Source organism: Lates calcarifer, linkage group LG12 (genome assembly GCF_001640805.2).
Source record: "Lates calcarifer isolate ASB-BC8 linkage group LG12, TLL_Latcal_v3, whole genome shotgun sequence".
NCBI classification, from domain to species: Eukaryota; Metazoa; Chordata; class Actinopteri; family Centropomidae; genus Lates; species Lates calcarifer.
Genome location: NC_066844.1, coordinates 6,293,639 through 6,317,465, shown reverse-complemented (window position 1 = coordinate 6,317,465; position 23,827 = coordinate 6,293,639). Strand labels below are relative to the sequence as shown.

The 23,827-nt window shown below is 40.0% G+C and overlaps 1 protein-coding gene and 1 long non-coding RNA gene across 2 annotated transcripts in view; one reads left to right on the top strand and one right to left on the bottom strand.

Moving 5' to 3' along the window:
• Positions 1–23,827, top strand: part of LOC127143092 (uncharacterized) — a 120,801-nt gene that overhangs the window by 32,719 nt on the left and 64,255 nt on the right. Inside the window, exon 5 of the long non-coding RNA XR_007814276.1 lies at positions 7,408–7,524. This is a non-coding gene — a long non-coding RNA (uncharacterized LOC127143092). The remainder of the gene's footprint in view (positions 1–7,407; positions 7,525–23,827) is intronic.
• The window catches only part of LOC108888067 (plexin-A2-like), a 69,899-nt gene continuing 47,138 nt past the window's right edge, over positions 1,067–23,827 (bottom strand). Inside the window, 22 exon segments of the mRNA XM_018683854.2 lie at positions 1,067–3,449; positions 4,158–4,308; positions 5,334–5,546; positions 6,192–6,202; positions 6,204–6,362; positions 6,468–6,667; positions 7,415–7,511; positions 9,065–9,168; positions 9,986–10,145; positions 11,321–11,467; positions 11,860–11,926; positions 13,644–13,912; positions 14,895–15,037; positions 15,578–15,812; positions 16,277–16,420; positions 17,370–17,543; positions 17,545–17,610; positions 19,804–19,897; positions 21,637–21,804; positions 22,356–22,492; positions 22,960–22,980; positions 22,982–23,078. Coding sequence (XP_018539370.1) covers positions 3,354–3,449; positions 4,158–4,308; positions 5,334–5,546; positions 6,192–6,202; positions 6,204–6,362; positions 6,468–6,667; positions 7,415–7,511; positions 9,065–9,168; positions 9,986–10,145; positions 11,321–11,467; positions 11,860–11,926; positions 13,644–13,912; positions 14,895–15,037; positions 15,578–15,812; positions 16,277–16,420; positions 17,370–17,543; positions 17,545–17,610; positions 19,804–19,897; positions 21,637–21,804; positions 22,356–22,492; positions 22,960–22,980; positions 22,982–23,078 — 2,953 coding nt within the window. The 3' untranslated portion in view covers positions 1,067–3,353.

Genomic DNA, 23,827 nt, shown 5'->3' with positions numbered 1-23,827 from the left:
TGTACCAGTATCTGCACCTTTGTGTGTTTGTTTTTTCCTTTGTGAGGAAGTTAAATATGCTTGAAATGATTGCTCCATTGGTCCTTCTAAAACTGAAAGGTTTTGGTTGTGTTTAGTCTGGAAATACAACACTCTCTTCCTGTATAGCATTGAAAGGCAACACAGCAGATCCACAGTATATTCAAATCCAGCATAACACACTGCCAAAGCTCAAATGTAGTGTGTGTAATCTTCTTAAATAATTTTGTCTATTATTTACAGTATTTATACTGAAAAAAATCTCCAAAAAGTTGCAATGTTGAAATATTCTATGGAACGTGGAACTGTAACTCAAGTATTGATTAATAATAATGCACCTAATAATAATTACATCCTGCAAATAAGGTAAGGGCTTGTGGTACTATACTGTTTCATGATATACTTATAAAGAAATCTTACAAAGCTGGAACAACGCTTATTTTAACCCCATTTAGTTTCCATAATTGGAGATGTCATTGAGCAGCTATCGTGATTTGTGCATGGGGCAGAGCCATTGTTAGTTTCTACAAAGGCTGAATGATGGATGTACCCCTGGGATTTTAGGTTCTGTTCTTGCATCTAGCGACTTCCCAAGAAAACTCAATAACAGTTTAACAATTATATTATTATGCCAATGGGCCACTAACATAATTATGACAGATTATCCAGTTATGTGTGGCAGAGTCCAGATGAGCTCAAAAATAACCTCACCACTAACAGCAGCAGCATTTTGTCTGCAAAATAAAAAAAAAACATAGAAACTCCGTTGTCAAATGAGTCACAGAATGATTCTTTGGGCATCAGATGTGTTTATGCTATACAATGCAGTAATATAAAATGCTGTGTGTTGTGAGTGAATTCGAGGACATCAACATGGGGTCAAGACTGTAGTACTGTAGTCTTACATAAAAATTACTTTTCACTATGAATAAAGCATTCTGAGGCCGCAGTATTTTATCTACCAGGGCTTAGTTTAGTATTTAACACCTTCAGCTTCAGCACGATTATTCAGAACTTAGAAACCAGGCAAAAAGAAACCAGCAAAAATAATTTTCATCAGCTGCGCATTTAATGTATAACAACAGTACAAAGTGAATCTTTTGCTTGCAAAATAGGAGTGTTTTTTTATGTACAGTATTTATACAATAATATAGTTTAAAAAACATTACAGTTTAAACGTCTGACAGTTTATTGCACAACACATTTATAAATTATCATCATCAAACCACACATGAAACAGATGAGTTCTCTGTCATATTTCAACACTTAACAGGAAATGTATTTATTATCTATCTTATTTTATCTTGTTCTTCTAGATTAACATGAATCAAGGTCCTGTGGGGAAATTACATTAACCCCACTGATACTGAAATGGTAAGCGGAGTAGTTCTCCAGAATGAAGTTGATAGACGGTCGCAGTGACTTCTTATGGAACAATGAAAACAGCCTCAAGCACAGAAAGACGTTCATCTTTCATCATTGTAATGGGTGAAACAATCAAAACTAAAACCCTGAATTAGCGCAATGCCTCAGACTGAATATTTCGTCATGATAATTATTTAAAAGTTTTAGATATGGCACTCTATAAATACAGCAGCAAGGAGACAGCAGGCAGTCAGGTAAAATTTACACTGAACGTGAAATGAAAACTTGTGAATTATATGCTGGAACATGGAAATAGTAGTAGGATGTAAAGCGAAGATAGCACTGTGAAGCAGAAGATGTTTAATGAATGTACTTTACAAGGACTAATTGCTGATCAACACATATATCAATAATCATATATCCACTCTGTGTACAGGATATAAGGAACGCCTGCTTTACATTAAACTGCAGTACTTCTCTTGTCTCAAGATCTCTGGCCTTAGAAATCTGTTTTCAGCTTTTTTTTTCCCTGTGTTTTATTTCCAGGTTACGTACAAAGTGGATTTATTGGGGAAAATCAATAAGGCATCAAAGCCTTCATCTCACTTAATCTGACCAGATTACTCCTCAGGAGTGGCAGGTGTTCTTAATATCTTGTACACTTGGTGCATTTCAAGTATCATGCTCAATGTAAACAATGACTGATGAAACGGGGAGGGGTGGAGGGAGCGGCACCGTTGGCCGGGGTTAGGCTAATCTGATTCTTGATCAGGCTTATAACATCATTAATCATGCCTTCTGCTACAGTTCAATTTGGTCTCCACTTATCTTTGAATGGCTGAATTAGTGGTCTATAGATCATCACTGTACAAAATTTCCTATCTTAAATGGGATCTTTTCTGTGCAATGACATGTACTATTAATAGCTTCTACAGGAGCATTTAACATGAATGAAACATGAGACAATATATTTGGCACAAAAAGCCAGGGACTGAGTCTGGAAATATATCTACATATATTTCAGATTTGAAGTTAATGCCCTCTTGGCGTTGGATTATTAAAGCAGGACCCTCACCTTGTTCATTGTTAATGATACATTTTGTGTAACTGTTCTATCCCTAGCAGAGCTGTAATTCAGAAAACCTTCATTAAACAAACAAACAAACAAAAACTTCATGTGGGAAAATGACAAGACTTTTGTGTTCAGATTTTTTTAAGCCTTTAAAAGGCAATTGGAAAAGGCTTAACAAAACAAAGTTACACATTTCTGCTCCCAATGGCTCCAAAATGGCAATGTCACACCAAGCCTGTGATATGTAGTGTGAATAAGTGTCCTTCATCTTTGAGATATAAAAAGTACTTTGTGTCCTGTCTCTCCACATGTGCCGTCCCAATGAATTTCTGTCTTTGTTGAGCTCCTCCAGTGACTTTTCAAGTTGAGTCATTCTTTATTAAGTGCTGTTTTATGACATTTAGTATTAAGCACCAGCTACAAAGACAAACCATTACCTGGCGGAAAAGAATTGGCAGCAAAATTCAGCAACCGTGATGGCCTCAAATCCTCTTTCTGTCTGTCTCTCTATAGGAGTGTTTAAGAAATTGGATGTTTGCCTGTTGGAGTTTCTTCTGAAAAAACGATGACACTGGATTTAAAAGTCGTGCTTTGGGACAATCTGCTGTTTGATGTGTGCTGTGGTTTGTGTATGTACATGTTGTATGTGTGTGTGTTTGCATGTGTATATATCTCTTTGCGTATGTATTGTTTGTTTATACAGTAGGTCCATAAAATCTGCAGTGTTTCTGCATACGTTAGAATGTGAGTTTATGTATATGTGCACATAATGTGCATGTACATGTGAGCACCACATGTTTTGCTGATGGGTTTATAACTCTGTTGTTACAGTGTGTCTCTGTGTATGTGTATATGTATACATACTGTATGTGAGTGTGTATGTAGGTGTGTGTGTGTCTCAGCTCTCGGTAGACATGACTGAGATGATCTGCTCCACTTTATACGCCAACTTTTGCTTCTGGGCCTGTTCATCCTGCTCCAGTGCCTCAATGATCTAAAACACACACACACACAAACAAAAACACACATATGGACACAAACTCTGAAATCAAGGACATGAAACAATATCATGGTATGCACATACACATTATGAATCAAACAAATACACAACAGACCTACAACACCAGCAGCTTCCTCTGTTCATTTTATTTTGCTGTATGTTTTGCCACATTTGATAAAAGTCTTTAAATAATTTTTGCAGATGAATTAGAATTAATCATCACTGATTTGATTCATTACAATTCAATGTATTAGTATAAATATTACCAAAAGATTTTGTTGTGTAACACCGTAATAACTAAACTTTATCAAGCAACAAAAGCTGAACTTTTGGCCGGTTCCAGCTTCTCAGCTGACTGTGTTGGCTGCTTTTTTTTTTTTTTTTCTATCATTGTCAGTCAAATCCTGAAAAAAATGGAAATTTTGCACTGTTGCAAGCAATTTTAAGATGCCACCTTGGGCTGTGAAATCGTGATGGGCATTTTTCACTATTTTCTGTCTTTTTATAGACCAAAATTGATTAATTGAAAATCGATCTATACATTAATCAAAGGATGAAAATAATCATCAGCCTTTGTCAGCCTTCAGACCTGCATTAATTGATATTTTTGGCCATTTGGGGATACTTAATTCAGTTGGCTAACCACACCTGAGGGTAGTCTACAGCACATTTCCATGTTACAGTGTGATGACAGGGCCTCACCTCTTGGCTGTACTTGCTGACGTAAGCATAGATCTCATGGAGGGCACTAAGCACGTTGAACTCACTGGAGTGAAGGCGAGCCTGCTCAGCCAGATAGGCATTCATATCCTGATCACTGATGGCAGGCAGGCGATTGATGTCAGCGTAGTACCTGAGAGCAGACAGACACACACACACTGTCAGTGTCGAGGGCACAGTCGTGCATACTTTTCTTTTCACTTGGATTCAGTCTGTTGTTGTGAAAAGTCAAAGCATATCCAGTGTTAAAGGCATCTGTAAATCAGAGGTGTTTAGGCATGAAGATGAGGAAATGTGTCACTCACAGGTTCAGTCACTTAATAATACTCCCAGTGCCTTCAAAACACACTGACCACAGTTTTTTATAGACAGACACAGACTCATATGACTGTACTCATGAAGACCTTCACTTGGCTGCATACAGTATTAATTGTGTCTGTCCTAACCCTGTTTTGTTCACTATTAATTGTATTAAAACCAAGCAAAACTGAGCAGGATTCATAATTTTATGAAATCATCTGTATTTGAAGATGATATTGATGCAAAAACTGCATTCACAAGAAGTTCTGTTGCACCAAACCAAGCATTCCTAATTAGTCCCTCAAACTGTAGCAAAAAAAAAAAAAAAAGGTGAAACTCCTCAGCAGAAACACCTGCTGCAAATAACAAATGTGTGAAAGAAAAGTAATGTTAACAACTTAATGATAAAACTTCGGGTAAACAAGAGTAAACAAATGCATCTGCCAAGTCTGACAGCAACCAATGTAGTAACATCACAAATAGATATTACTGCAAAATACAATATAATTAACCTATCAAGGCAACAAAATCTCACACTACCGAGACGACAAGACACCCTCTCAGGTAAGGTTGTATTAACAAGATTAACACAGACAGTTCTAAGGGGAAAAAATAAGATTCTCTTTTTACACAGAATTGTGCAGTTCTACAACCTATTTACATCTAATTATAAGTCTCACCTACAACCATGCTATACGTCAACACTGACAACAATAATATTTAACATAATCCTAGGTAAACTTAATCTTACAATTAAAAGAAATGTCAGTTCACTTTCACTTAAAACACAGGCCCTGATTCTTAACCAACCCTGTGATAAAGTGATGACAGCCCTTAGTCCTTAGTCCACATACACACCTTTCTACCCAGCTTTTGTAATGTGGTATGTCCTTAGCATAGAGTAGTTTGGTGGAGGGAGAGTCTTTGCCCAGACGGTGTTCAGATGTTGAGCAAGAGTCCATAAAGGTTTGGGCCACCACAGAAAGACAGGCGTCGGTGATGCTGCTTTTATGGATGTCAAACACAAACTGGGGGTTCTTGATCACATTTACCCAGAAACGCAGTGGCAGGCTGCAGACATTGAAAAAAAGATTAAGAGTATTTTAGACCATGCAAGACTTCTCTGCAAAAAGAAATCATTCAGTTCATGTGTACACAATGTTCCTCCTCAGTTTGCAAGTAATCAGTCTCTCATTGACTTATCTCATTCACACAGGTATGAGAAGAAGCTGTAGATATTAAGTTTCATTTTTCGAAAGGTCTCATTCAGAGCTTTGACAACTAGAGGGGTATAAAATAGTGAATCAACATGAATAAGATAAAATGAGAAAGCCCAGTGATTATACCCACTCTAAACTGATAGAAGTTACATAAAATCTGTATCATTATAAAGTAGCATAAAGAGGAATGAAGTAAATTAATGTTTTGAATAAGGGTTTTAAAGGCAGACACAGTGTTAGCCATAAGGTGTCAGGTCAAGTTTATCTTTGAAATATAGTTTTGGAAAAAAACTTATTGACAGGATACACCCAAGTATACAGGGTTTAATACTTGAGTAATGTGCTCTGGGGTCAGAGCACTGATTGCTCTGTTGGTGATGACTAAAATCTGAAAATAAGATTTGTGTAATTTTGGAAGCCACTGCAAACAGGCTAAAACTGGGGTGATACGGTCTCTTTTCTTTGCATATAAATGAGCTGCAGAAATCCTTCTCACCAGTTGCTCTTTCCACGTGTGGCGAACATCCATGTCATGGATGCCGTGTCTGTCAGCCTGCTCATCCAGAAAGTCAAACATGTATTTGATTGCAAGAGGCAGGGCAGTGCCCCGACACACTGTGCTGAACAGAGTCTCAAACAGGTCATCCACAAACTTCTGCAGCGTGCCCTGTAGAAAACAACATATGAGGTTAAAACTCATAGATCTCCAGTAGATTTAACTGCCTGAAATGTTACACTGTCGCTAAAATATATTGCGTGTAATATATTGCACCTTTGTTGCTAGTAGCCTCGTCAGGTAGATCTCAGACACCATCTTGCTGCCACGCTCTCCCTCTTTCTGGTCTCCATGGTCGTGGTTCTTGACTAAGTGCCAAACTTTGACCCCACTTTCCAGGTCAGGTGTCAGCATGGGCACACGGGAGTGGGGGCTGTCGGGGCTGGTGGGGGTGGAGCGGAAGGGTACGTCCACACCTAGATGGTCAAATTTGAGATATAAAAGGAATTTATATTCCAAAATGTTCTGAATACATATGTAAATAAAATACATCTTGTCTGATAATCAGTTTGCCAGACAAGTCCCCGTTCCAACAGAGAGAAAGTCACATTTGTTTCTCAAATCAGACAGACTGTCCTCCTTGTAATCTGCGAGTGGACAGGTTGGATGTATGTGTTTGGACTGTATAATCATTTGCTGTCATTATTTCTCTGGTTGTCATAGTAATGATACAGATATGCATTCACTCAAGGCATGCCCTGCCCTCGCTTTCTGTCACTAGGAGTCTTTTTTTCTGCTTTCCTTCTTGTTTTCCCGTGTGAATATTACATATCTGTCATGTTTTCTGAAGAAATTACTTGAAGCTAATGTGAAAGGTCAATGTGAGCTGCAGGTTTCAGAGATGTGACTTGAATTCCATTTTACATAAGCCAGGATTGTAATATGTAGGAATCTAAAGCGATAAGACTGTTTTTCATGTCCCTTATAGAACATAAACATACACCACATGATGATCATCTGAAATAATACATATTGATCTGCTTGATCTAGCAGTTATAAACAGAATTTACTGTGAATGTTTTTAAAACTTGTATAACATCTCTTTGTTTAGTGTGTGATAATGTGCTTCACAACAGACTGATGAGTGACAGCCACAGATGGTGCAACACTGCTTTATGTTGTATGAATATTAAGCATCTTTGTATTTCTTAAACAGTACTGACCGTATCTGCTGATACTGCGTGGGAAGCTGGCTGAGGAAGGAATGTTGAAAGACGACATCTGTTTGGACACCAAGGCCACAACACAGCGCTCAGACACCTGGGAGATGAAGGTAGGGTTATTATCTTTAAGAATTAGTAGTTTGCAGTCAATGGTCAAAAGTAATCACTGCTGGAATAAAATATATATATATATATATATATTAAAATCCAAGAACCAAGTTTTTGTGAAATTATGATTCAGAGGTGTGAAATGAACCAATGGGTCGGCCGGTAGTTCAAGTAAAACATTCTGTAAAAATTCATCATTAACAACTAGATAGAAATACAGCCAGTACAGCATTGATCACTACAGCTTCCACTACAAAATAGTACCAAACCTAGATTTTGTCAGCCAAGAAAGTAGAAATCCTCTGCACTGCAATGTAATTCAGTTGGGTGACTCTCAAGTGCAATCAAGGTGAAGGAATCAGAACTAGGTTTACCACAGTCCGGAACTCGGCTCTACACCCGCTCTTGGTGTGTGACAACCCCTTTCCTCATTAAAGATTCAGTGACTTGCTACTAACAGAGACAATTTCAGTATAACTAATTGAATTCATAGTACTTCTCAATGAAGATTAAACCTTTTAAGCCTTGGCCCTGTTAAAACTCAACACTGCTTTGCTATGGAGAAGAGCCTATTTTTCATGTGTAGTTCACTGACAGCTGAATGTTGCAGCTGTGGCTAAGCAGAGGCATATTCCAAATGTTGGTCCTACATTTTGTCTATGTAGTAGCTCCAGGTAAATACCATATACTGTTGGTATACTGCTTGGCAGATGATGTGAGGTCATCTGCCGTGCGAGCAAAATTCCTGCTGCTGTTCTGCTACAAATGTAGGTGATACAAATCCAGTGTAGTAAACAAGCAAACACTTCCACACCTGGCAGAGAAATTAAAAATGAAAGAGTGAACGTGTTTATCTCCCTGACAGATGAAGAGTCCTTCCATCTCTTTTCAAAATCTGCTTTTGGTGCAGAAAATGCAGATTCCCTTTGTCTTTACTTCTCTCTCTGTTTGAACAAGTCTCCTGACATGTTGGCTATAGAGACAAACATTACTGACAAAGGAACAGGGTGACTCATCTGAGGTTGGTGACCTGCGTAGCCTTATTAATGAGCTGAAAAAAAAAAGATGTTGTAAAAGACACAGGCACTCGAGCGCATATTTGGTTGACTAAGCGTGCTTGTGACTGGGAGTTTGAAAAAATGTTGGCAGGGGTGAGATGAATGATCTGAATATGAATGAGTAATGCTGTGTCCTTCGACAACAGTATCTGCCGTGACGTGCTTGTGCAACTGAAAAATTGCAGTTTTTGACAAAGGTTGCAAAAGAATTATGGTTTGCAGGTGTAAGAGTGCAATTAGCTTTTTAGACTCAGTATTAATTAGATAAAATGACTAGCAGAATGACAAGGGGTAATAATCTGGTGATATTTTGATCATTTACTAGTTGTCTGAGTCACTTGTCAAAGTAAAATGCCAAACATTTGCTGGTATCAGCTTCATGAAAGTGAGTGTTTTCCGCTTTTGTCTTTTTGCTGTCATTATAAATTGAATATCTGTGGATTTTGGAGCTTTGGTTGGACAAAACGAAATGTTTTAAACAGACCTGGTAGTGTATGAGTGTGTTGAGTCTCTTCCAGTCGCTCTCTATCTTGGTGGTGATGTCCTCATCCTGGAGGACCACACGAGCTGTTCTGCCCTGCCTCCACTCTGTAGGAAAATATCATCAGCGGTGAATGCTGGACACATGGCATTTGGGGAAATGTTTATATGCCAAGTTTCTGACAGTTATTGTCTGATGTCTGTCATCCGTCTCACACTGGCCCTTTGTGCTGCAGGTGAGGTCATGTTATCCTTCTGTACTGTGTTAGTTTCTTCTTTATAAATTCTGCAGGATGTCAAGCATAGCAGCCAAAATGCCACCAAGACACCTTCCTGTACATTAGTGCTTTACAATTAAAGTGATTGTGATTCTGCAAACATACCACAAATGAAACAGTGTCTTCACAGGGATTTAAGGTGCCCAAAGCAACAAGGAGAAACTGATCCTCTCCAAATCCCTAAAGGTATAAATGCTTAAGGTATAAAACTACAAACCCAAAGCAATATCAGCCACAACCTACAAGGTGTCTTATTTACTCCCTTTGAAGGCACATGTCAGCTGGATTTGTGCCGAGTCATTCAGTATTGGATGACATTTTGTGGGCGTAAGCCTAAGTGTAGGTGCGCTGTCAGTAAGGTTTAACATCAGTGGTGGAGAGCACTGTTCTGATTAGGGCTGTAAACAGGTATCAGGAGGGGGTTGTCTTGTGGACACTGATGTTGAGCCCTTTGTTGATGTCAAACGTCCTCAGTGAAACATCTGTGATAACTCTCCATACAAACCCACTCTCAACTGTATTTTTCGCTCTTGTCATTATTCCACCAGATCATGTGCCATGGCAAATGTTTCCTCTAAGACTTTATAATACCAGCAGAATTAAACAATTAGTGTTACACTGTATGATTCTATGCAGTCAAGTCTCACCTAGATCCATGTCTGCAGCTCGTGGTCGCTGTGAGTAGGGCATGTTCTTGTACACCGCATCCAGAATCTTCTCCTTTACCTGGGTAATGGTGTCACAGTTGAGCACCTTGACAGGGATTTCGGGGCTGTTCTCATTGTCTGGGTTCACACAGCTCAGCGTCTGGGGATCCGGTATAGAGAAAGAGTGAGAGAGAGTGAGGGGAGGGGGTAGGAGGGAGTTAAGAGAAAGAGACAGAGAGAAAGGTGTTGCTTGCTAGGAAAGTCCTTTCATTACCTACTCCTCACCAAACTGTCCTCGTGGAGAGGATCCTGGCCAGAAATGTAATTTCACACCTCCAGGATGTGGCTGTGCAGCTCTAGCAGGGGCATTAAACAAGTAATGAGACACAGTGTCTCAGACTCTCTGGCATGGCGATCAGAGAGGTGTCATCCTGTTGCTGGCTGGCTCTGCTTTGGAGCTAAAGCCTAGGGGGAAGTTATCCTGATGTGCTGCTCAAGGAACCCCTTCCTCATGAGACACGTTCCAAAGTCTTCACCGATTAGCATACACAAGTCACAATTTTGAAGTATGTATTTTCATTCTTTTTTTCATCATTTCTATGCTATTTTCCTCAACTTAAAGCACTGAATTTGTTAGAAAAGGGCCAAGACAGCTTACAGTATGGGTCGACCAGCCTCTAGAGTAGGTCAGCCATTAAGTGTAAGGGTGGTAGTTTGATGTCTGGCTCCGTGTGTCCACATGTTAAAGTGTCACTGGGACAGACACTGAATGTCAACTTCCTCCCAATGTATTGTAATGGGAAGCCAGTGAGGGATCATATTCTCATCTCTACATGTCTATACACATCACATTATTAGGGATATTTGATCTTGAAGTGGCAGCATGAACAGCATGGCAGTCTACTCCCTCTGCAGCAGTGGGAGATAGCAGTGAACAGGAATCTAGAATTTTGAATAATGCAGACAAACATATTAATGTTCACGCAAAATGAGAAAAGAAGCCGGAGTTGGCATTAAACTCACAGCTAATTCGAGTGACTGTGTCGACACTCTAGGGTCTTATTTTCTCAATGTGTTTGTGTCTAGAAACTTTGTCTAGAATACCTCTAAGCTTGATGAGATGGACATCTGGCTATGCAAGATTATTTGCCCACTGCTGTCATGTTATTTACACCATTCAAACATTCAAAGGATTCATAATATTACAGCCACACAGCCGAGACACATGACACATTTCTGTGGATCTGTCAAGGCTCTTTGCCAAGAGAAGTAGAAAAATGAATACAGACAAAATTTTGAACTTTTTCTGTCTTTATTAACGTTTTTATGACTCACCAGCGTCTTGTATTCAATCTGCTGTCGGATGAGCTTGTCCTCACTGAGGGAATAGCGTGCCTCTCCAGTGATGGAGTCTATGGGTCCCTTCTCCATTTGCTGTTTGATGGCACAGAACAGCATGAAGAGAGGCTCGCCAGCACACTCCTTTGTTTTGGAAGGGAACCCAGGGATTAGAGCGAAAGGTGGGAGAAAGGAAAATAAGACATAGGAAAGAGATGGAGGGAAGGAGAGAGATCTGTATTCATCAGCACAGACGACAGAACTTAAGAACTAGAGCGTGACACATCAAACATAATAAAATGGAGCTTTCATCTCCTTTTGAATTGCAAAGCTGGAGAAATGTATGACCCCACAGGTAACCATTATCCCTCCACAATGGCCATAAAACACATCAATATTAGAAAGTTAAAATCACAGCTACAACAAAAACATGCACAGCAGTCGATTTCAAAATCAATGCTAAGCTCAAGAAGCATTGTCATAGTATATCACATTGACACCTGTGGCGATAAGGTGTGAGAAACATTTTGTTTTACCTTGAGAAATTTGTGGAGCAAGAAGGCAAACCAATTTGTCAGCATCTTCTCTGCCACCGACTCTGTTCTGCAAGACAAGAGGAAAGCAGACTCATTTGTTAGCAACAGACGTCCCACAGAGAGCTGGAGTGCTCTGATTATTCTTTTATAATTTAAGACACAGAAGAGCCTGATATTGTTGGAGCCAAAAAACATGACATGCAGAGTTTACAGGGAGTTACATCCTCACTCAGCCACTTGGTCTCAAAGGACACATACCCAGATATATTGTAGTTAAGTGCTGCTGGTGTGCAACATATTTGGGTCATGACATACATGTGCAGAACTTAAAGGTCCACTCCCAGGTCCTTTCACTGTTTCTTCATTGCTGTGTCTGCACTTAGCTACTTTGATGTGAGTCCAGATGGGAAGATTTCATGATTTACTGGAGAAAATCCTCTGAATCATGTAACAGTAGCCTTTAAAATGGGGTATAAGCCCTTTTTAATCTGAATCTGATCCAAAGCCTGCAGCATTATAGCCAGTCGGCCCATCTCCCCAACCTGCTGTCTCTCCGTCACTCCTTTTCTGTCCTTACCTGCATTTCAACCCTAACCTGTACTGACTCAACTGTTGATGGCATCCCATTAAATTTTAGGGTGTTTCTGCATGAGGAGCATGTTTAGGCTAACAAGTTCTTGTTGTACTGGCTCCCATGTGAACTCATCCTTATATATTTAATGAGTGTGCCTCAGATTGAGAGAGCCCTCTTTTTACCCAAAAAAAAAAAAAAAAGCCCTCATGAAACATTCAGTAGGCCAGTCTCAGCACTGGGAAAACAATCAGCAGATAACCAGAGGTGGAGGAGAGAGGGAGAGGGGCGAGAGAAGGGAGGAGAGGAGAGGAGAGGTGACGGGTAAAGAAACGTGAGCTACAGCTGAATGTTTCATGAGTGGCACACAGAAGATAAGTCAGACTGACAACAACTCTGCCGCCGCCGCATTCACTCTTCCCCATTAGGTTCTCTTCCTCTGCTAGTCTCTCCCGCTCTCTATCACTTTCACTGCTCCTGTCTTTCACCTGTCTGCTCAGGCACCTGCTTTCTCACACTCGTAACGGCTGTTTCACGCCGCTGCACAAAACAAAGCTGAACAGAGGTGGGCTTTCCTTCGCTGGCCTAGTTACTCATCCATCAGAAGTGCGGCAACTGGGCTGGAAAGAACAATGCACAAAGGAATTATCTATGCCAGAAGATAAGCAGCGCTGATCAGAACTGGTCAGGTTTGTGCCACAGAGGCCCAAGTTTAAATCCTCTGACCGTAGTAGAGAATAAGTATCCAATTTTGGTCCCTGAAATGCACAAGACAACATTTAAACCATACACACAATTTTGTCCTCAAAAGTGGAACCATTTTATGAGTTTTAAATCTTCTTACCTATAATATGCTTAACTTTCAAGCTTTCAAGACAGTTGTTAAAAATGGTAATATCTTCATTCAACGGAAGTTGATTTCCCCTTCTTCTTTTCAAGTATAGCTGAGCTGTAACTATTACCTAACCCCAAACTTTTCCAGTGACGCCACAAGGCTGTGGTTGTGCAGGGCCACATACTGCAGCAAATGTGTACAATTTTAATATAAATTTAAGTCAATGTCCTCTGTTTTGGCAATATGTTACCTCACATTTTGACAGTTCTGGATAAAGTTTATTTTCAAAATCAGTTATTCAGCACAACAAAATGACTCACAAAAGCTCAACAGACTCATTGAGGTATCTAAGCCTTTTGTAACTATGACTTGGTTTACCTTCGTAGTAGTAGTTTGGGGTGGTTCTTGCTCTCCAGGTTGCGCTCAATAAGGTCCGAGAGCAGGTGTTTGAGGATGTCCGTGGCGTACTCCAGCCGTCCCTGCAGAGCGGTCATGATGAGCGAGGCGACGTAGCCGCGGTCGCGCATGGAGAAGGAGCGCTGCAGCTCCAGCGTACGGATGAATGTCAGCAGGAAAACCTTATTATTCACCAGCTGAGCAAACTGCTTCAAGGCTTTCTCCACATTCGCCTGTCCGCTCCCCGGCACCTACATGCATCATGCGTTTTTGCACACACAATGACGCACACGCTTGTTAGATAATACTCGTTCAAGGATAAGAAGTCACAACATAGATTGAGGAACAAGAAGACACAATGAGATATACTCAAAAATTCTCAGCCCAGTAGCACTGGTGTGAAAAATGAAGGGCCTGTTACTTTGATTGCAGTTTAAACATCCTGACTTTTTTTTTTTTTTTTTTTTTTTTTTTTTTTTTTTTTTTAATCAAAGGCTCTTTTCAACAGAGATCTTTTGAAATCACTGAGATAATAACAATGGCTTGATTAAACCAACTATAATTAGCAACACCAACCCAATTTTGACCTTGACTATGTGACAGATTCTTCCACAAATAATCAAATGGCAAGTGGGTCGTCATCAGAGTTTGTATAAAATTAGGCATAGACTGCTACAGATTTAAACCCTTAAGATCAGGGCAATAATAAAAACAATCAAAGTCAATTTTAACACCAGGTTCTCTTGAGTTTGAGACAAGTTGAGGTCCTTAGGGATCCAGCTGTGGATAAGCCCGAAATCAGAATGGAACAAAATGTCCTCAAGACTGAGACACAGTAGACTGAGAAAAAACAACATGGGATCAGGTATAGAAAAATAATGTTTTGGAAATATTGGCAAAGTTTTGAATGTCAAAAGTTGAGTCAAAATACAATGGCCAAGACCAAGAAAAGTTTGACTTGGAACAGGTGCATGACTAAGGCACTGAGAGAGGCAGCAAAATCAGCTCACAAACCCCAGCTGGTGTGGACACCATTAAGCAAACAGACCTCGAACCACAGTGAGTAGACTGACATTTGCTCACACCGCTCAGTTCGACAGCAGTTTGACAGCACTCGCCAACAAGCCAAAATCAATTTAGTTTTGGAGTATACTGGAGCCTTAAGGTCAAGATGTCAGAAAAATAGTTGAAACTGGATTCAAGTAGTGCAGTCCTGCCACAGGGGTCCCTCACCTCCAGTTCTCTGAGCACAGGGTGATCATCGATGCCCGGGAAGAGAACCCTCATGGCGTAAGTGCGATAGTCCAGGTAGGGGATGCCAGCTCTGTCCAGATCACTGGTTAACTCGTTGATGTCTGTCTGTAGTTCTGCAAAGGCTGCATATGACAGAGAGGTACGTTAAATATTTTGCCACATATTTTTTATTTTGGAACATTGATCTTTTTCACTGTTTATCACAATTAAATCAAGAATGTTCTCCCTGTTATTGACTATTTCCAATATATACATATGAGAGAACACCATAATTTTTGGATCCATGCATCTTTGTAAGAATTACACAGTAGATCATGATGGATCTTGCCATATAGATTTCATGTTGGGTTTGTTAATTGTGAGTTTTACTAGATATAGATAGATAAAAAGAGCTGTGTTAATGTAAAAAGTTAATAAACTTTTATAGGTTTAAAATGACATAGCCAGAGCTTCCTATTATTAATGACCATTCAGCTGGCCTTTCAGTTACCCCCCAGCCAAATCAATGTTTATTCAGATAAATCCATTTGTAAATAAAGCCCCCCACAATCATCTGTCAAAACATCAGTTCCCAACAGATGGAGCTGTAAGGCAACAACAAATCAGATGTTCTTTTGGAGTGCCAGTTTTAATCAACAGGATTTATAATCAACCTCGCTCACCCTCCTTGCACTCCAGAGCCACTCGGGACTCTAGATTGTCCATCTGCATCTGCAGGCGCTTCAAAGTGAGGTCATTCTCGTGTGACTTTCGTCTGTAGGCCAGTAGGACTATAATGACAATGATGAGGAGCAGCCCTCCTCCAGCTGTGATGCTGAAGATGGCAGGAAGGGTGAGCAGGCTGTCGGACCGAATATGAACTTCTCCTGGGGAGATGTGGAGTCCTCCCACTTGGACCTGGACAATTATAATAATAATTATAATACAGGTACAAACAAAGCACTTTAAAACACTGCTGAAAATGCCTTAATAACACAACATCAAAACATTATAGATGAAGAATTAAATTGCCAACTACAATGGAAATATTGATGACTTTTCCTCACAATTGCCTTTGAATAAAACAAGTTCCAGTTGCACCCGCTTAGTTTTCTTTTATCAGCTCTTTTGTCATTATTTGCAAGAGTGGCTGTCAATAATTCGGGGGGGGGGGCTATAACTGGGAATCTACCAGACCATAAGTGACAGACAATGACAGAAAGACAGTGACTAACTGAAAGCCTGTCGGTGACCCACAAACACAGCGACGTACAGACAAACACTGACCCACAGTCAGTGACCCACATCCCGGCAGACAGCAAATCAGATGCACAGACAGACAGAAAAAAACACTGGATAGGCAGAAAATGTATTTGACTGACCAGGACTTTGTGCTGCCCGGTGAGGTTTGGTGGTTCACAGAGTAACTGAGTGTCAGACACAGTGAGAGAGCAGGGCGTATCTCCAATCAGCACTGTGTAATTCAGCCTGGCTCCACCAGATGCAGATGGCACCAGGTTACGTCCCTGCAGCATAGTTAGAGAAGCAATAAACATAACTGCAGAAAATAGCAATATATCAAACATGAAACACATTTTAAGACCATTCAGTTCTTAGACAGCAAAAACTGATCGAGATCCTAACAAGCATAGTTCTGGTTTAAGACTTCAAATGAGACCTTTTTCCAAACTGTATTGCAGCATTATGCTGGTGTGTAATGTCAGGTTGTAAAAAATGTAAATCAGACATGCTTCCCAAACAATGCAAAGTTGGAGGTCTTTTACACCTTTGGAACTTTTCCCATTGGTTCCACAAGACATCTGTTTTTAGCGTCATGTCTTGCTGATCATATTTGTAGCATTTTAACCTCAATAGATTATTACCATGCAATTTTGAGGCATTAGTATAATTACTATAATCAGTCCATCTTCAAGAAGACTAGCAGCTAGTTTCTGTGGTGCACACTACACTGTGAGCTACTGAGTCATATCATGTTTTGCAGGAAATCTTCTAAATTATTTTACCTAACAAAGGCAGATTGCTTCAAGATACAAACCAACGCAAAATGTGCTGTTTCTCCACTGCAAACAGAACTAAACATTTAAGCTCTTGCAGTAGGCACATGGTGTAAAAACGTGAAAGGTAGATGGAAAAAACTACTTCAGAACCTACAATATGTATCCATGACCTCTTCTACTTTTAGAGAAACATGAGATAGAAGCAACCACTAGTATTTTTTTTCTTTCAAATATTAATACAAAGAAATACTCTTAAACTCACAAACTCATTTGATTATGATATAATGATGTTTGGGAATGCAGCATATGCGGCATCACTAAGATCAAAACAGATAGGGCTCTTGATCATCGAGAGAACAGGGTCTCATTTACTGCACATTCAGCAATCTTGTTGATGCGAAATAGTTACTGGCTTCAAAGTATCTATGTAAATCAGAGGAGATCTGCTTTGACTTACTTTGAGTATGATGGGAGCTCCAGGTTTCTGCTCCAGAACACCTGATAGGCTGAGGGGCTCCAGGTAAGGGTTGGGGTAGTAGACGAAGCTCGTGTTGTTGTAAGTGAGCAGAGCTTGGACGTTGTTGAAGACGAAGCCAAACTCGTCCACGTGTTTGATGGTCTCCTGGTCTGCAGGAGTACTCTGCCTTCAGAGAGGGAGCAAAGCAGCTGATGGTGGTTGTGTTCAGCACTTTGCACACCTAGAGAGGAATTAAATCAGGCGTGGAAGTTACACATGTCCCTGTACTTACACCATACCCACAACCACTGCTGTCACACATAGTATGAAAAGTAGACTGTACATATCATCATACACATATTTAATAGCTCACAGTATTTTTTGCTGCATTATTAATAATTGAATGAATTACTGAAAGACATAGATAATTAATTAGTTTGTAATTATAAAAAATATCAATTTTGAAATCTGAAGGTGCACTAAAAAAATATATGAAACGGCCATTGCTGAATAGATCTCAGCAGGAATCATAACGAGCCATTTAGTCTTATTCAAATTGTACATTAACTTAAACATACTGAGGGTATCTCTGGTGGTAACCCACATAATGTGAGATAATAATTCACTGTTACAGCATTTCTATCAAATAAAAATATCACATCCACTTGTTCACCTGTCTACTCTCACATTTTTGACCTGTATGCATGCCTCATGTATTTAGGTATAGGTAAAGTTTTTTGTGCATATCTACCAGAAACTCTCTCATATAAAGTCAATCACTCACTCCCTTGATGTGGCTCATAAAAGGTCTTTGTCTATTATTAGTTATGGATATTTTATCAATAACCAACACTTCTCTTGAATTAGCACATTGCCTTCTGTTGTTTTTCTGCAGTTCTTCAAACTCCTCATAATCAAGCTTCTCCCATAAATTCCACCAGCTCCAGGCGACTTTCTAAGCTTCAGTTTTTATCTAAGGTTTCACAGAAAGTTGTTTCAAGTCAATTAACTGCTTTTGTGATTCAAAACATTTTTAAGCAGATCCAGTTATGTTTTTGAGATATGTGCGATAAAGAGACTGCCCTCATTAAATTTAGCAGTGACCCTCTTTTAGCAGCTGATTCGGGTGAAAGTTCAGCTTTAATCCCTTTAGATCTCAGTTCTGCCAGTGACACTGTAGAACATGCAGTTTTAATTGACTGGCTCAAATTCTGGCTGGCATCATTAACACACCATTTAATTGGCTCAGGGCATACCTCTCACGCACAACATTGTCAACTTGGAAAAAAACTCCTCTTTAACACATTTTGTTGTTTAGTTGCTTATTTTCCTCATCTTGTTTTCCTTTTACGTGCTTCTATCTGAGCTATGTTATCTTTAACTGCAGCATTTCTTTCCATTGCTCTGCCAATAATACAAATATACCCACTGTCTGACCTCAACTTTTCTGCCCTCAACTGAGGCCTTTTTTCTTTTTACAAACAATATCCCGGACCAATATATATATAATTTACTGGCTTAGAAAAGGCCATAAATTCTTTCATATCATATTTACCTCGTCTTCTGTCTTTACTTCAGCATCAATATAAAGTGTCTTTAAAATCTCTATTTTGTGCCAGTACAAGCAAACAAATGCATCATTCCATTTCTGGCATCTCTTCCCTACCTACCTTTTTAGAATTGATTTTTAAGATTATATTGAGCTCTCTCAAGGTCAAGCCAAAAGTTCCCTGCAGAAGTTTTGACCCTCTTCAGCCACTGTGCAGCCTTAAAGTCCTCAGGCCATTCTCTGACTGGTCCAAAGTGGAAAATTTGGAGCTAAAGGTGACTGGACTTTTGCCATCAGGGCCCCAACACTTTGGAACAATCAATCACTTTGAAGCAACCTGCCTGAGGAGCTCAGGCAAGTAGAAATCAGCACCATAAATCACCTCCCAAAACTGAGTTGTTTTTCCATGCCAGTTCTTTAAAACCTCTTTTTTTTGCCCTCTTTGTTTATGTATGGCTTCATTTTTTACAACCACAACAGCAACATTTTAAAAAGCTTCTGACTATTAGATTGCACTGTTGAATTTTAAGCTACTGTTAATTAATTTTCTATCCATCCTGCAGACTGCAGACTGTTTTACTGTCTTTGGCAGGCCTGTGGTTATACAATACTGAGCACTGAGCACTCATGTATATGTATATATATATATATATATATGTATGTATATAAAACTGCATAAATGCTGTAGGCTACATTTGAAAAATGTTAGTACAGATCAGTAAGTGAAAACAAAAAGTAGTAAATTGACAACAATCCTAAATCTACTTTGTTACAATCCTAGCAAACTGTCAATAAAGACCAGCTTTACTGTGCCATTTTCTATCAGCTTGAGTAAGCAGCATCAATAAAGGTTGAGTGTAGTATATTAGCAGCTGTCACACTCACATTGACAGATTCATGGCCGGCATATTTGACTCTGACTCGCGGCTCCTGAACTACATCCAGGTTGGTCCCAGTCACTGTCAGGGTGGTGTGTCCACTGTTTGGAAGAAAGGAATATTTATTTTACAAGGAAGAATCAAACACACATGCATATTCACATACAAACACACCATACCCCAGGTAGCCTATATATGAATGCTAACTGCCTTTCATCGTGAATTAATGAGAGTGATGGCCGCAGAGAGGAATCAATGTTTTTAACTTCCAAGCCCAACATTTTCCAGAGAAACTGCATTAATTCAGGTTTGAGGAGATATAGCTGGCATGGTAGCTCGCTCTTTGTTATTGGGCAGAAGAGCCAGATCAAACGGCGAACCAGCTGGCTGCTATTTTATATTCATCCATGACTGTGAGGCTGGCATAGCATGAATACAGGTGCTGTGTGTTTACATATCTGCACTAGATGTGATTAAAATAAACAACACTCTCTAATCTTTGCATAACCTGTGCGGTCAGTGTAAGCTTAGAAAACAGCAGAGTGAAATGAGAAGTAGAAAAGGAGAGAAAAAGAAAAATACAAGAGAGAAATGATGGAAGAATGTTTAAATAAAAAAAAAAAAAAAAACTGGCCAGTCTAGTGAGCCTGTCAGAGTGCCAGTCCTTCTCTTCTCACACTTCAAAGGCTACCTAAGCTTGTAGGGCCACATAGTGGGACTGCACATTCATGATGAGGGCTCTTGATTGCAACTCCACAAAGCTCCTCCTGTCACTAGGCTGAGGGCCAGGGTGTCTCTCTGAAGTCTAATCTGCAGGGACATAGTGCTGGGTAATCCCACCTGAACTCAAATTAAGTGCCATCTTTTATTTAGTGGAATACAGGTAGCGCACCATTCAACTATGACAGGGATGTTTATGCGGCAAATTCATTCTCATTGTAATATTAGCAGCATCACACCATGTCATGTAAAATCTCTGAAGATCATTTCAATTAAATGGAGCATAATTTCCATTTCTCTATAGAAGTCATCTTGTTGTGATCACAGTTTAGATATTATTCAACAACCTTGTTATAACTGACAACAACACCTCAGCTCTTCTCATCACTTTCACTGTAACCCTGAGCGACTGGCTAACTCACAGATTGCCTGGCCCCATAATAATCAGTAGAAGGCAGACTGCCACATTTAGGCAGGAAGATTTTTCAAATTTAGATTTTTACTGAAAAATTACTATTTACAATATAACAAATGTAAGAGAAATTATGTTATATTTGCAACTTGTGCCTAAACTAATTTGTTTTAACCTGTATGCAACACTTGAATAAATTGGGATAGGATGGCATTAAGACTACTCAGATGACATTAAAGGAACTATTGATGTGATTTTGCTAGCACGACATAGCCAACATTAGCATTGCAGCTGCAACAGCTGTAAATTTATCAACAGCTTCAGTCATTGTTGTGTTTCAACACAAGAGGTTAGAATATGCCCTCTGAGAAGGGCTACCTTTTCATCCTCTCCTGCTGGACTGAGGGCAGACTGCATTGACTCACTGTTGCAAACTAACGAGACGGGATGGGACACAGCTAGGTGGTTAGCATGCTAACCTCAGTAGAAGAAAAGAGGTGATAGAAACAGAAGCAAAGTGAGTTGACATTGGTGTTGCACCTCAAGAGAAAGGTTTTGGCGAGTAAAGGAATGAAGTTTGATGCTGAACAACAGGACTCCCGTTAATACTGGGACGATGTGCAAATTCCACACAGAAAAACTAAGTAAGTGAACTTGCATCCTTGCAAGGTATGAGTGCAGCCAGGTTACAGGCATCTGTATGAGTACCTGGTAATGCTCCATAGGGGTTCAATGCGCTGGACTGTGGGGTCTTCGATGTACTCAAAGGCCAGACTCCCAGGAACTTTGGCTCGGTCAACACTCAAACTGACCTGCACTGGCCCCGCTCCTGTTACTGATGGTGCAGAGAAGCACACAATCTCCGACATGGTCCTCCTGGTGGGAATACCAAAGGAGGGATTTATTCATGCCTTTGATTGTGACTGCCCACTTGCTGCTGCAGTGGCAAATCCCTGACTTCACGCAGTTATGAGCCATGCACATTACCATGAGGAGAGAGGATTCATTATAGTCTGTCCCATCTCCTCCTCGTTAACAGACACATTAGGAATGGAACACTGTAATTAGAGGGTGCTCTAGCTAATGGCTTCCTCGCCTCACCCTCCTGACTCCTTCCATGTGAGGCATTTTGAACTTTAAATAGATATCTATAAATACACAGAGAACAATACCTACCACTGTGGGTTTCATCACCTCCTCACAAATCTTTATTAAGACTTTTCATTTAACACACAGACACTTAATTGTATCTTAAGTATGTGTCTTTAAATAGAGCGATCTCTCGCTGTGTTAGAAGATAGAGATTAGAGAGGGCTAAATCTTTAATATTGTGTAAAGGTGATCTCAGTTTAGTGTCGGTGAATCTGGAGTCTTAGGGAATGTGAGGTTATGATGGCATCAGGTGGTTATGTTATTATCAGTCTCACCTGTATAGCTCGCAGGTCTGATTACCAAAGTAAACATTAACAGTGCTGCCAGCGCCCAGATTCTCCCCAACAATAGTGACTTTGGTGCCCCCAGATTCAGGCCCTCTGCCTGGGGTCAGAGCCAGCATTGAAGGGACCTGTGGAGACCCAAGAAAAAAAAAAATCATTAATATTTAATTCAGCAGTGGTCAAACACAGAATACAGTATGTCTTATTAATTATCTGATTCTGAAAATTCCTGTTTTACCAGCCGTGGCTGGACTGAAAAGTTCATATTCAGAGGCAAAATAAAAACCTCTTCTGTCTCGAGTGCAAGAAAGCACACATACTTTTCATTAGCCATAAAATGAAAATAATGCACAAAGTGAAAAGACTGTTCATAATGATGTTTTAGACTCTCATGCCACATCAGTGGTGCATCTGCAAAAATCAAGTGTCTTATTCTGTCTTCCTCTCCAGTTTGATGATTGCTGTGGCAATAATGGATTAAAATGGTTGTTAGCTTTCACCTGCAATCACGCCTTCAGCTTAATTCCACTGCAAACACTTGATGTTTGTTTCAGAGCATATGGGCAAGGTGAATGTGTTTCAGTGTCAAAATTACCACAAAAGAGTAGAACTGGGACGGACTGTGCACGTAGTTCTGGTCTACATTCGCCAACACAGAGCTTGACTGGACCTGGTGCACTTCCTTTAGGAGCTGCGGCCATCTCACATACAATCCTGTCAAGGCAAAAGGCACAAATATGTGAATGTTGGTGCGCGAAAACACAGCCGTGCAGCAGATCACCATACATATGAGTAATAACACCAGCACAGGCGCACACAGCAGAATCACAGCACTGTATCACATTTGTTATGAATTGCGCTGGGAGAAGATGGCCTCTGCCGGCCAGTGTGATTGAGGCAGACTTTCATAGAAGTTGTGGGTCAATACAGAGGGCCATCTTTCTTCCTAATGGGAAACCTATAACAGCAATATAACTCAAATGATAAACTACACCCCTCCCCATCTCCAGCACGATTGCCACCCACCATTACCTCCGGTTGCCATGACAACATAGGGGTTTCTTCAATAAATCAGTATTGCCTGTCAGGTCAATAAGATAAAGTGCACCATGAATAAGTCATTATAGCAACTGACCCCATGCTGAAATTAATGGTTGTAACAGCTGTAATGCCATGTTTTAAAGCACTGTGTGTGCCAAATGAATGGCCCTGCCGAACGCACTGCCCTGCGCAAGAAGCTCTGCGTTCTCCGATACAATAAGAGCATTCAATAAATCGTCCCTGCCCAGCCCTTCTATTCATACATCACGAGAGTTTTCCAATTTTCTGCTGGCATGTTCTTTTCTTTTTCTTTTTTTTTTTTTTTTTTTTTAACAAGGATATAAATAAAGTCCCTGCTGCCTGAGCCCAATCGCATTACATGGCTGTGAGAGAAACACATGGCTAACAGATTGTCCCTCCAG